The sequence below is a fragment of the Brachycentrus maculatus genome, unplaced genomic scaffold, assembly GCF_059751285.1.
Source record: "Brachycentrus maculatus isolate JH-2025_06_01 unplaced genomic scaffold, ASM5975128v1 h1tg000161l, whole genome shotgun sequence".
NCBI classification, from domain to species: domain Eukaryota; kingdom Metazoa; phylum Arthropoda; class Insecta; order Trichoptera; family Brachycentridae; genus Brachycentrus; species Brachycentrus maculatus.
The window spans coordinates 268,059-282,923 of NW_028280914.1; the positions used below are offsets into that span (position 1 = coordinate 268,059).

Sequence of the window (14,865 nt, forward strand, 5' to 3'; positions counted from 1 at the left end):
CGATAAAATACAGTAAACACAACAGATTTGCATTCAAAGGATTTTTGTGTGCAATTTAATTAAATTATTAATATAATTAAATTATTTATTGATTCGGCATTAACTTTGTGGAAAAAAATAATATCTCTTTTTCCTTTTACAAATAATCCCGTTCCTTGACCCCCCCGCCACTATATGTATTACCCTAACAACCTCTATATATACCCCTAAATATTTTTTGCTGGTTAGTTTTATATGTAATTTTCACGTGTAGATGAAAACATCTGTAAGTTCTCAAAAATATACCATAGTCACGTGCAATACGCTATTTATTGTTTCAAATTCACTTCAAAGCAGTAACGGGAGGAAAATTTTATGAATAATTTAGGTTTGTAATTTTTTATTTTTCAAATGGAGAAAAAACCTTCAGGCTTTACCTTAAAATATATGTTGCACAGTAAAAAGTTCAATAAGTGGCTCCATATTTATTTTTAAAACATTGTGTAATATTTTTAAACTTTTAAAACGTTCTCCTGAAAAATCAAGTTTTTGATTTATGACGTTCTTGAAAGGAGTGAGCGATATACGTAACGTATTAGATTCTTTCTCCTCCGTAATAGTAATTAATGATTGCCCAAAACCAAAAGTATACCGCGATATATTACTGTAATGAAACGCATTTTACAGAGTCAATTAACAATTTTATATATTTTTTGTATTTTAAAAGCATTAGCAGGCGCCGTGGCGTAGTTGGGTAGACGCTCGACTGCGAAACTGGCATCGCGGGTTCGATTCCCGCCAATTAAAAAAATGTAAATTCAAGAAAGATTTATTTTCAATTGGTTTAAGTGTTTACGATGTATTTTTCTTATTTAACTTCCCTATCATTTCTTTCCTACCTGCAGACAAGCCTTTAAAAAGTAGAGCAGGTTATTTCTTCTATTAAAATGTTAATTTTGTGGTATGGTAATTTAACACTATTCTTATCATTCATCGTTCATGTTGTGTAATAAATCAATAAATTATATGGAAAAAAAATATTCAAATGAAAAAAAAATTTTTACATGAATAAACTTAAAAGTGGTTTATACAAGGGTTTTATTCTCACATTCTAACCTTATTGACAAGAACATTAACTTTGGAACCAGCTAATTTACAATGATTTTAATACTTGATTCGGCAGTCACTTTGTGGTAAAATACATCCATTTGTAAATTTTACTAAGTAAATACCACTATTTTTAACATTTATACTGTGTTTGAAAATGATGATGAATGCATCGAACACGTGTAACAATAGATTATACTTAACTTAATAAAACCCTTATCCGCACCCCAATGGTGCATAGGGCACTGTGTCATATAAACGAAGTGTTATCTTGATCCTTTACAAATGAAGGAAAGGTGATCAGCCCTCCGCTTCAGGTACCAGTCCATGGTAATATTGAATAAATATTACAGTGAAAAAATCACTTATATTTTATTTTACCCCCCTTGGGAATCGAACCCGGGACCTCCAGAACGGTAGCCGAGCGTGCTGACCATTACACTACGGAGGCGGACAAAACTTAACTTACAATATTTAATCCAAACACCGTTTCATAATGCAATATATTGAGAGCTGTTACGAATATAAGTCTAACTTGTTATAACAACTTGGGAGTAAATAATTTGAAACTTTTGAGCTAAATACTTTGCTAAGTAAGGTAACTAATTCCACTTTATATCGCAGGTCTTAAGGCAAAGATTTCCTTTCTCGAGAACTTTCCGTAAAGTTTTGCAATGTGACGCGCCAACCTTTACACTGGGGGTCAAATCGCAAAGATATTGTGACGAAGTATATTTCATAATTAATCATTCACATTGTTCTCGTATTAGGTGTTTAAACTCCCGTTATGGTCCAAAATGAGATTTCTTTGAAATAGCGAGGTGCTTAAAAACATTCAAACCCAGCTTATTATATCAATTATTCCTAATGAAAAATCATCAAATTTGAACCAAAATTCTCATTATAATAAACTTCCCCACTATATTTTTAATTATCCTATTAATTTTTGTCCGCCTCCGTAGTGTAATGGTCAGCACGCTCGGCTACCATTCTGAAGGTCCCGGGTTCGATTCCCAAGGGGGGTAAAATGAATATAAGTGATTTTTTCACTGTCATATTTATTCAATATTACCCTGGACTAGTATCTGAAACGGAGGGCAGATCACCTTTCCTTCATGTGTAAACGATCAAGATAACACTGCGTTTATATGACGCAGTGCCCTATGCACCATTGGGGTGCGGATAAGGGTTTTATTATTATTATTATATTTTTTAACATCTCATCAAAGATGAAGAATAATATGGAAGTCTGGGCATTTACAGGGCTGACTTAGGCTGTCATAGGCTGCTTTAAGTGATCACTTTACACACGTGTAACATTCACCAATTCTACCCATTATTGACAACCACACTACTCAAATTCTCGGAAGTTCTGTATATATGAACCAATTTAGAAACCTTGTTCTTGAATCACTAGAACTTCACTAGAGACATCTATTGATGTAAAGAAGCTTTTTATTAAGCAGAAACTCTTATATTAGTATGTGAGGTCCGAATCCTGGATTATAATCACACACATGAGAAACACCAGAAAATACCATTTTCATTTTTATTATTTAAGCTTATTATTTGACCAGACAATTTGTTTAGAACATTTTAACTATCCTCATTTATTCATATAAATAATAAATATCAAGGCTTTATCTGTAAATCAATAAATAAATGGCTTTTTGAAAATTATACCTTTAGCTGAAATAACATCATTTCATCGTTCACCATTAAGCTGAACGATGAAATGATGGTATTAAGTATATGTTGAAATAGATCAATAATTTATATTCTCATACAAAAAACGTTTTTATTCGACAAAAAATCATATTAAATACTCCATATTTTTTTGTTGTTTATTATAATTTTTTTAACTAAATATATCAATGTTTTAGAGTCTGGAAGTAAATTTGTGGCAGAGTAAGATCCTTCCTTCATTTTTCAATCCAATGGTGCATAAGGTACTGCATCATCATAAAATCAGTATTATCTTGATCGTTATCACATGAAGGAAAGGTGAAGCCCTACGCTGCAGGTACCAGTCCGGGATAATATTAAATAAATATTAGAGTGAAAAACTGTTTTTATTATATTTAATATCAGCTTATAAAATTTGCATATGCCGTACTATTTCGGTACTCTCATCATGTTACGTCACAAATTCAGTTCAAATTGAAAATTAAGTATCTTTACTTTTCCTTCGCAAACTGAAAATTGAGTTGATTTTCAGGAAAGCTCAATGAAAAATAAAAATATCATTGCTTATTCTATTAGGATATTTCAATTTGATTTTCGTATTAAGAAATTCCATTTCAAATAACTTTGCTTTAAGTGAAATAATTCTGTGGAATTTCAATATCTTAGAATATTGCTGAATTAAGTCATGAAAATAGTTGATTTATATTGCGTATAAAATGAGGTTAATATTTTTCTAAACATTATTCTTATAATGAAAACATTTTACTTTAAAAGTAGTTTTAATGTATTTTTTTTAAAAAAACTTTTCCCCCGACCCTTCATTCAGCTCATGTTACAGAAATTTATTTTTTGAAGTTTTTAAAATTAATTTTATTTTTTGAAAATAAACAATAACTGATGGGTACCGTTGCGTAGTTGGGTATACGCTCGACTGCCAAAGAGACATCGCTAGTTCGATTTCCACCAGTTGCAAAATGAATTAAAGTAATGTTCATTATTAATTTATTTGAATTCAAGTAATGCCTACCTTCTCTATCCTTAATATTCTACCTGGTGCAAGCCGTCTTGAATAAAGGTTCGATGCTTTGAATAAAAAAAAATGGTTTTCATACGTTATTAAAATACTGTTTTTTTTTTAATAAAATATTTATTAGTTACTTTTAAAAAAACTCTCCTTGCCTATTTTTTAAACTAAATATGCTATTTTTAGCATATTAAATATAATATAATATGCTAAAAATAGCATATTTAGTACTATATATCTTAAAAGTTATATGGAATGTGCATAGTTAATAGCAAATTAATAAGGTTAACCCCTAAAAACAATACAATAGATACAATGGATTTAATATCTTATATCAATCAAGATTTGTCACATAGTTAATTTATTTTTCTTATATGTCAGATTTTGCTAAATAAGACGCCACTAAACCATATATCGCTCACTCCTTTCAAGAACTTCATAAATCAAAAATGGACAATTTTAAGTTGTGCATGTTTTCGGAATGCCCAGAAAATGTACAATATCCCAGCAAAAGAGGCATATTTTTAACTTAATATTTACCCGCTACAGGGCAGAAAGTGTTGTTTTTACATTTTGAAGAAAAGGTAGTGTAATACTATTTTTTTTTAATACTAAATATTTTTCAAATGGAGAAAAAACCTTCAGGTTTTACCTAAAAAGATCTGTTGCACTGTAAAAAGTTCAATAAGTGGCTTGATATTTATTTTTAATACATTGTTTTATATTTTTAAACATTAAAAACGTTCTCCTGAAAAATTAAGTTTTTTGATTTATGACGTTCTTGAAAGGAGTGAGCGATATATCTTTATGCCTTATTGCCTCATCAATTTTTGTCAACTGCATACCTTCTTTCGCACATTCACATATTGTTAATAATAGTAATTTAAATAACTTCATAACAAGTCCTTCTCAAAACTATATAAATTCACAGATATTTAAAAAAAAATTAGCAATATTAAATTCAATTAATATGGCATACGTATTTATAATCATTTTAATAAACCTAGGTTTTTATGTTTGTCTGGAAAAACAAAAGTAAGAAAAGATGAATTTAGTAAAAGGATTTATTTTTCATTCACGTATATATTACCCATGTACATACTTTATTCAGTTGTTAGTACCAATTGGGTTCTCGATGGTCCAAGCTCACACTGAATTATAAATGTATTCTGGTTCGATACCCAGTGTGCTCGTCAATAGGATATTTATTTATAAAGTTTCGTTGTATTTCGTACTCACACATGCACAACGTAATGTCTTATTCTGCTTTCTATAGTGAATTTAGTCCGCTGAGGATTAGCTAACATACCGAGCATCCAATATTCTAAGATCACTATAATTTTTCAACATGTAGGAAAATTATTGAAAATCTTGTGTTGAAAACATACAACGTATAGTGTTTGCCTTCTAAGATCTACCACCATACCTACCATATGCAGTGGTGTGCTTTCCATATTGGCAGAAAAACAGTGCCTTTCCTAACTTACCCGCGCGAAAACGCTTACATTTTTGCATCTACAAATCGGATAAAATTCTAATTTCAATACCTAAGAAACGTCGTAAAGTTAGATTAAAAGCTACAAAATTAATATTGTAGTCCTTTACTACAGCCAGTTTTTTATCTTGATTATATACACACACACACACACATATGTATATTTATTTATATATATATATATATATATATATATATATATATATATATATATATATATATATATATATATATATATATATATATATATATATATATATATATATATAAACGCTGAGGTCCATATAGATACACGTCCAGTACCTACTATGCCTTATCCGTAACTAACTCTACTGCCTACCTAATTAAACACTCTGTGTACGCCACTGCATATTACCAAGGCATTTCATCATACAATATCGTAACCTCCAAATGTAATATAATTTAACGAAAAACGAAAAAAGGCACATATAAGCGATCGGAAAATTTAATTGAAAATTACTTCTATTAGGTATCCTTTAAACTCTGCCTTTCAGAGATACAGAACATATTACTGTAACCAAATCATATTTAAATTATGAAGTCATCAATTCAGCTTGGGAATGATAAATTAAATGATATCTACGCTACATTCATACATTACTAGTATATCAATTATCCCCGTTTACGAATTGAACAGAAACCAATAAATTAATGTTTCGGCGATACGTTTACTTCATAATTAGTCCCTAGTCTGGCGACGTGAATTGAAAATAACGCAAATTCATTCCCTTTGAAACCCTTAATTACACCCTAAAATATAATTACGTACGAGTATCAATGGCTGCTGACCTAATGAGAGTCGAAAATAATGTTGATGGTTTTTCTTTTGTTACACATACCTACTATATGTTACTGAAACGACCTTTAAGGTATCGACTCCCCAAAAGCAAAACCTTGTATATAGCATTTTTTAAACATTTTAAATGGGTTATTTTTTTTCACGACATTTTCAGTGGTTTCATATACTTATTTACAAATCTGGAGTTTTTTCACAAAGCGTAATTATTTGGAGACACTTAAAATATTGTTAATAAAATTAATAGGTGAAATTATAATCATGCGTAGAATGGTAAATGATGCATGTGTGTAAAGTGATCACTTAACCAGCCTGAAACAGGTCATAAGCCCTGTAAATACCCAGACTTCCATAATCATTGTCTATGCTGTGCTTCGTCTACGTAAGTGGAGAAAACCCGGATTTATGAACAATTTTTTGGACATGAAAATTACTGACAATTAAAAAATTACGGACACATAAAACCTTATAAGCTACATAAAAAAATTGTTTTCAGGCGTTTTCCAGTACGTATGTATAAAAATAAACCGTGGTTCGTATCTTGCATACCAATAAAATGGTCTCTGATAAATAAAAGCTTTTCTCGATTCAACATAGATGCCTGTTGTGAACTTATATGTACTGATTGAGATTGGTCATTATATCTAGTAGTCACGAAAATTTGAGTAGTGTGACAACCGTCAATAATGGGTATAATGGTGAATGTTGCACCTGTGTAAAGTTATCATTTAACCAGCCTATAACAGGCCATAATCCCTATGAGATTATATACATATATATTTATAAATATATAAATAGATATATATTTATATATATACTACAAATACCTGGGATGTATAGTCAACGAAAAGTGGGACATGAGTCAAAAAGTCTGAAGCAGATTAGAGCAGGCCCGAAATGTATTTGCCAAAATGAATAAAGTGTTTTTGTCAGGAAACTTAAACCTTGAACTTCGGAAACGTATGTTGAAGTGCTATGTCTTCCCAATTGCTCTCTATGGAATAGAGGGATGGACACTCACACAGGCACTAGAAAACCTAATAGAGGCGTTTGAAATGGGTCTCCATCGCAAGATCCTGCGAGTTTCACGGCGTGATCGGGTCACCAACCTAGAGGTCCTCCGACGGATGAATACCAATAAGGAACTCCTACCAACCATCAAGCAGAGAAAGCTGATGTACTTCGGACACGTCATGAGAAATGAAAAATATCGTCTTCTCCGCCTAATCATACAAGGAAATATTGAGGGGTGAAGAACTCAAGGACGCTAAAGGTCATCATGGCTGAAAAACCTACGACAATGGTTTGGCAGAAGCACCAAATCTCGGTTCTGAGCTGCAGCATCTAAAGTGAAGATAGCCATGATGATTTTTATATATATATATATATATATATATATATATATATATATATATATATATATATATATATATATATATATATATATATATATATATATATATATATATATATATATATATATATATATATATATATATATATATATATATATATATATATATATATATATATATATATATATATATATATATATATATATATATATATATATATATATATATATATATATATATATATATATATATATATATATATATATATATATATATATATATATATATATATATATATATATATATATATATATATACATATATATATTTATATATATATATATATATATATATATATATATATATATATATATATTTATATATATATATATATATATATATATATATATATATAATCATTACAACGAAATATACTCTATTATATTAATAATGGAATATTTGATTATTATTCAAATGAAGGTTAAGGCTTAAACTGAATACCGACAACCTACAAGAGCCCCAAATTCACCCTCACGGTCCTAATACCGTACGGGTATTAAATATATCCTTTGGGGTTTTATAATCTTTCAAGCGCTTTATAAAACAGGTTTTTCCGTAATAACTGATCCTCCGTAAGTTACTCAAATAATGAAAATTTTAAATTTGTTTTAATCATTAGTATAATGGATGATGTCCGAACCCTTTATCCGTTGATAACCTCAATATTAAAACTTATATATATAATATAAATTTTAACCAAATCGATAAATAGACATTAGATTTTATGCTTGGAAAAAATATATTCTCATAGCACTGAAATTCTTTATTTCATTACTTCATTACACTGAAATTCTTTATTTCGTTTACCAGGAATGCAGAAAAATGAAGAAGTAGGAAAATAATGTTTATCCAGAAATATTCATAATATCATATAATCATTGATAAGTGCAACTAGGCGGCCGATTTCCTTATTATTTATTTAGTGTATTAAAAGCATTGTTAACTTTGTGGTATGGTAATATAACACTCTCCTTTTCATTCATCGTTTACTTTGTGTAATACCACTTAAAAACTTATTTAAAACTAATTTTTATGTAGAATTACACAAAGAGAACGATGAATGATAACGATAGTGTTTAAGTCATAAAGATTGAAACGAGAAATTATTCTTTGCATCATGACATGCATGCTTTAAAATTATGGCCATTTTATTAAATGAGGGGATTGAAATATTAAATTAACCAAACCCACATTGAGGGCAAAACAATTAAAAGAAATATTAATTTTAAAAAGTACCCATGTGGTTAAAAGAAACTTAAAGATTTGTTAGACATTAAAATATAAACAGAACTTATATTCATTTCAATAATTTAAAAAATCACTTATTTTTAGGGTCTACTAAGTTGTGTATTTTTTTTTATCATAAAAATAATAATTTTAAATTAAATTAGTGACAACTGTACAGAACTAGGTTTAAAAAAATGAATTAAAAATTCAAAGTAGTAGACCCTAAAATTCAGTGTTTGATTTTAATATTTAAAATATAAATTATGAAGTTTTTCAAATTAAACGCCCAATAAAAAATAAAGAACTATAATAATTCGCCGTGTAGTATTCGGCTGTTCAAGCTTAAAACACAGAAAGGGACATTTTTTGTAGTACGTTTTTTTTGCATTTTTGAACTAAGTAGAATCTACTTAGTCCAAAAATGCAAAAAAACGTACTATTAAAAAATGTCCCTTACTGTGTTTTGAGTTTGGACAGCCGTATTAAGGATAAGACGATACACGAAAGTGAACAAATTACTAAAACATAATAATAATAATATAAGTACTTACTTTGGGAGGAATAATAAGGTACGTCTCCACTTTATGGTCTGCCAAGTATCCCTCCCTCGACGCTCCATCTCCCGGCTCTACTTTGAATCTCTCTCCCAGTTGCATCAGAGTTGCCTTGGTGACGTGAACACGCCTTTAATCAAACAATATGTTACTTAAAAGGGGGTATTCGGGGACAATCACCGGAAAGGTCATACGTCTCTTCACGTAAGTTTTTTTAAAGAATATAAATTGGATTATTTTTTAGAATATGTACACAAGAATATGTACATATCGTAGTCATACAGGAGAAAGTGACCAAGTGCATTGTTTTACAAAAACGTGATCATTAAATATTTGATATCTTACTAGCTTAATATTGCCCTGAAAAAATCCCAAAGGATTTTAAACTTGGAAGTATAATAATAATAATAATAATAATTTGGATAATTTGTATAGCTCCATTTTCGTAAAATACTACCTCAAGGGCGCTTATAAAGACATGGATAATAATAATAATAATAAGATGATGATGATAGTGATATTAAAAAAAATGGATTAAAACGTCGTCAATCGATCTCGGACTGTCGAGTCTGGAGCGGGGAAAAGATGAGCCGACAAATTAAAACGCCTTCCTCTTGATCCCATGGGCTGGAGAATGACCAAGGTGTTGAGCAGGACGACTTCCCGAACGATGGTCGTCACGCTGGAGGGCAGCTTGTTGATCTCCTCGTCATTGTGGATGGCCAACTTCCAACTTCCAAACTAGCAGTTCAAACGGGACTTCACATTTATCCTCTTTTGCCGCCCTTCCGTGATCCGACATGATGGTTTTGTCTTTGAGGTTTTCCGCTTTCGCTTTCATACTAATGGGAGCTGGCGCAATTGAGGTATTTAAGTTTGTAGTTCGATTTCATAAAATTTAACCGTTTAAGCACATGTTCTCAGATTGGTATTGTCTTTGCACATTTTTATTGCAGTCATTTATCCCCGAGAAGTTAGGGGTTTCGGATGAATACACTATGGTCGTAAAGTACCCTTAAGGGACGAACACAAAGCACTTTTTAACGCCAACTGGCCACATGTGTTCATTCGGCACAGATTCTTAGAAATACACTACACCGTTTAGACCAGCATTGCTATATTGAACGACGCAATGATATTATTGATGCACTTTCATCAGTTAACAGCTAACCTTTATAAAATTATAACCTTTAACCATTTCAAGTTAACACGAATCACAATATTTATAGATGAGCAAAAAATTGTAGACTTGAGATGTAAATGTCCGGAGAAAATTAAATAAATGATGGAGCGTGGTTCTCTCAGCAGCCGCGTCGGGCGCTCGAGGAACCACACTCAAGTATAAGTACAAGTATAATATATTGCTTCGTTAAAAATGACTAACTGCATTGGTGTTTATTTTCTTGCCAAGCAAAAGTGACTTAAATGGCCCTCCTGAGCATTTAACGTTTTGGTAGTTGGTCACTTTCTCCTGTACGACTACGATATACAAAATAATATTTACAATTTATATTAGAAGCGCTGACTTTGTAATTTTACATTTTATAATTATAATGTAACATTGTTTTAAAATCACTATAAATATTATATGATAACTTAATTATAATGTCTACCGGTACCAAAATATTACAAAAAAAAAATTGATTTAATTTGTTACATTAATACATTTGACAATTTAAATTTTTTGTAGTGAAATTCTGTTTGAATCTGATAAATCAAAATATTGAAAACTCAATGTTATTCACCACAGAACTTCATGTAATCGGACGGGAATGCTTTGAATAGTTGAACGCTCGGATCAGCCATGTAAATCGTATTCATTTTACATCATTTGCACCGTTTGTACTCTGTAAAACTAATTATGGGATCAAAGTTTATAGGAGATTTATCCAAATAATTACCACTACAAAATTTGTATAATGCAAATTAAATACCTTCATAAAAACCGTTGAAAATAAATTACACGCTTGCTCTATATTATGTTGCCATCAATATTTCAAATGTTTCCATTTATTTTACACAAATTCGTTCAATCAACTTTTGGTGTTTTTTATTAATATTTTTATTGAAATGTCAACAAAAATGAAGAAGCATATTTGAGTGAAGTTACAGTGTACCTATACTATATAGTAATAACTTAAATCAGCCAATGACAGGTTGTTAGTCCTGTCAATGCCAAAATCCCCAAATTATCAATAAAAACATTGATATAAATAACTACATTTGGGGCGAATTCGGAATTTGCTTACAAAAATTAAGACACACTCAAAATATTGTGAAAGGACGCTGGTGTAAAAAACAGGCATAATTAAAATTGAAAATCATATGGTCTCCCTGGAAAATTTGTAAAATAATTAGGGAAAGAATCATTCATATTTTTCATGAAGGTTTCCTCTAGTAAAACATTTACTAATAAAAACCATAGATGTTACCGACGAAGTGATATGTAATAGATATTTTAATTAAAGCATAAATAAAACTTCCGAAAATTTAAGTTATGGATGTAGTTGGTTGTCAATCATTGGTAACAGTGAATGTTACACAGTATATAAAGTAATCACTTATACCAGCCAATAACAGGAAACAAGCTCTGTAAATGCCCAGACTTTCATTATTCTTATATTGAGATATCAATAAAAAAAATCTCCAAGAAAATTTCCACTTAAAAAAGTGTTTTTTAGTACCATCTCTTCTTACAACATTTTGAGTGTGTCCAAATACTTGTTCACAAAATCTTGATTATCTCCAATTACAGGAGTTATTTTCATATTATTTTTTAACATCTCATCAAAGATGAAGAAGAATATGGAAGTCTGGGTATTTACGGGGCTGACAACCGTCATCTACATCTCACTAATAGATGTCTCTAGTGAAGTTCTAGTAATTCAAGAACAAGGTTTCTAAATTGGTTCATATATATATATAGAACTTCCAAGAATTTGAATAGTGTGGTTGTCAATAATGGGTAGAATTGGTGAATGTTACACGTGTGTAAAGTGATCACTTAAACCACCCTATGACGGTCGTCAGCCCCGTAAATGCCCAGACTTTCATATTCTTATTCATCTTTGATGAGATGCCAAAAAAATATTATTTACTTTTTAATATTAACTTCTTCATCTATGAATTATAATTCCATATTCTTCTTTATCTTTGATGAGATGTTAAAAAATAATATGAAAACCATCTCTTCTTCGTATAGAAATATCATATTTCTATCCAACGTAAGAGTTTCTTGAGAAAAGCAACACGTAGATCCACTATCTCCATAAAAATAAAATGGTTTCCTGCAGGAGAAAATTGCATTCGCCAAATTATGCGCATATAATCAAAAAATGGCTCCTCGGCAAGTTGCATTTCCATAATAAAGCTCTCCGCTGGTGAATCGAACAAAAGGCTCGAGAGCTAAGAGGAAAGTTGAGCGAGCAAAGAAAGAAATCATCTGAAACCAGAATCCATTCCTTGCGGAAACTTTTTACTCGGGAAAAAATGAAGAAAAGCAACAGGTAGGAACAAAACGAACATTTGAAAGAAAAGTTATTTGAAAGCAGTGCTCAAGAATACAATTATGTCAAATTTCCTTAGACTTTTGTAAGGAATTGTGGAATTACATTTCATTTCTTGGTTTTGTTAATTGTATTTTTACTGCAACAGAGCATTCATGATCTGATGAAAGGATATATTAACTATATAACTAACTACACGCCGCTTCTCCGCAGGGGTAGGCAGAGAGAATAGAATGCTACACCAATCTGTATTTGCTCACAATCTTCGCCTCTTCGACATTCATACATCTTCTTTTGCATACACGCCGATTATTCTTACTCTTGACTTGACCACATTCAAGTATTTGAAATACTTGATAATGCCAAGTTTTCCAAGGTCTTCTTTTGCTTGTATTGCCAACCATAGCATTGTTTAACTGTCCTTTCTTCACTCGATTCACATCCCTTAACCATTTCAACACTCCTTTCTTAATTTTATCGATAAGGCTTATCTCAGCCTTGCACTCTTTCCTTATATCACCATTCGAACATCTATAATACAACTTTTTTCCAAGGATATTTTAATTGTATTAAAACAAAAAAAAAATAGTAAAATTGGAATAATTATTATCTGATTGTTTATTACAATTCACCGACCCTTTTATTTATTATATTAAGTAGTAATAATATATTAATAATTTTGCTAACACATTTTTTGGTCTGCTAATTCGCATGCATTCCTACATGTATCGTGAAAAAAATGTCATGTTGAATTGGGTTTATAACATCAGTAAAAAATAAGCTAATCATAATTGATATTTACAGAGTTTACGACCTGTCATAGCCTTATTTAACCCTTTAGACGCGTAAATCTACTAAAGTCACCCGAATTTTTTTCTCTTTTGGACGCGCAAATCGACTTTAATCCATGGCTTTTAAAAGCCATGGACTAAAGTAAACAAATAAAAGAAAATAAAAGGAATTTTATTGAATACTTTATTTTTTGCTTTAAGCGTTCAAAGGGTTAAAATTCACATTACACACGTGTAACATTCACCATTCTATTCATGATTGACAACAACACTACTCAAATTTTGGAACTAGTATATATCCTTTAATGACACGTTCCATCACATTTTTTTAAAATAAACATAATATTTTTAAAATGGAGAAAAAACATTCAGCTTTTACCTAAAAAGATCTGTTGCACAGTAAAAAGTTCGATAAGTGGTTTGATATTTGTTTTTAGTACATTTCATTGTATTTTCAAACTTTAAAAACGATCTCCTGAAAAATCAAGTTTTTTTTATTTATGAAGTTGTTGAAAGGAGTGAGCGATATATATTATGTATTGGGAATTAACATATCAAACTTGATAACAATAGATAAAAAATTGGAGGTGGGTGTTTATTATTTTTCACCATCGGGCTTTCATGCAAAGTTGGAAGTTGTCCTTACCCAGCGATCCCTCCGGACTCCATGTGGTTGGCGAGCGTGACGTCATCACTCCACACGTCGAACTGCCACTTGCGGAGTCCCAGCACGCCGCATAATACGTTCCCGGTGTGAATTCCGATTCTCATATCCACGTTGAAACCGGTCGCCTCTCGCACAAACCTGAAAAAATATTAACATATTTTATTCATCACTCCAAAAATTTAATAATGCCAAGTTTTCCTCGGTCTTCTTATTTTCCTTTTTCCAACTACATTTGCTAAAACATTTGTTTCACTGTTCTATCCCCACTCATTTCTTGCACATTTCCAATCCATCTCAGTACTATTTTCTTAATTTTATTGAAAATGGTTATCTCAGCCTTGCATTCTTTCCTCGTCACCTTTATCACCATTCGAACATCTATCATTCATCATTTTACCGCATATTGATCTGAGACATCGCATTTCAACTGCTTTTGGTCTACTTTCATCCTTCAATGCCACTTCCATATATATATATATTTTTTTTTTTTTAAACTCTTTATTCCAGCTTATAAGATAAGAATTGGTGCCAGAACTCCGTTTATACTGTCAGTATAGCATTCACTTTTAAGTTTTATTTGCTTTAACTGATTTTTAT

General features: G+C 30.6%; 1 protein-coding gene across 1 annotated transcript in view; it reads right to left on the reverse strand.

Annotated features, from left to right (window-relative positions):
- Positions 1–14,402, reverse strand: part of LOC148308486 (adenylate cyclase type 2-like) — a 34,501-nt gene extending 20,099 nt beyond the window's left edge. The window contains exons 1-2 of the mRNA XM_088261629.1: positions 14,248–14,402; positions 9,302–9,434 (exon numbers count right to left, since the gene is read on the reverse strand). Of these exons, the coding sequence (XP_088117755.1) occupies positions 9,302–9,434; positions 14,248–14,372 (258 nt within the window). The 5' untranslated portion in view covers positions 14,373–14,402. The remainder of the gene's footprint in view (positions 1–9,301; positions 9,435–14,247) is intronic.
- Positions 14,403–14,865: the final 463 nt, after the last annotated feature.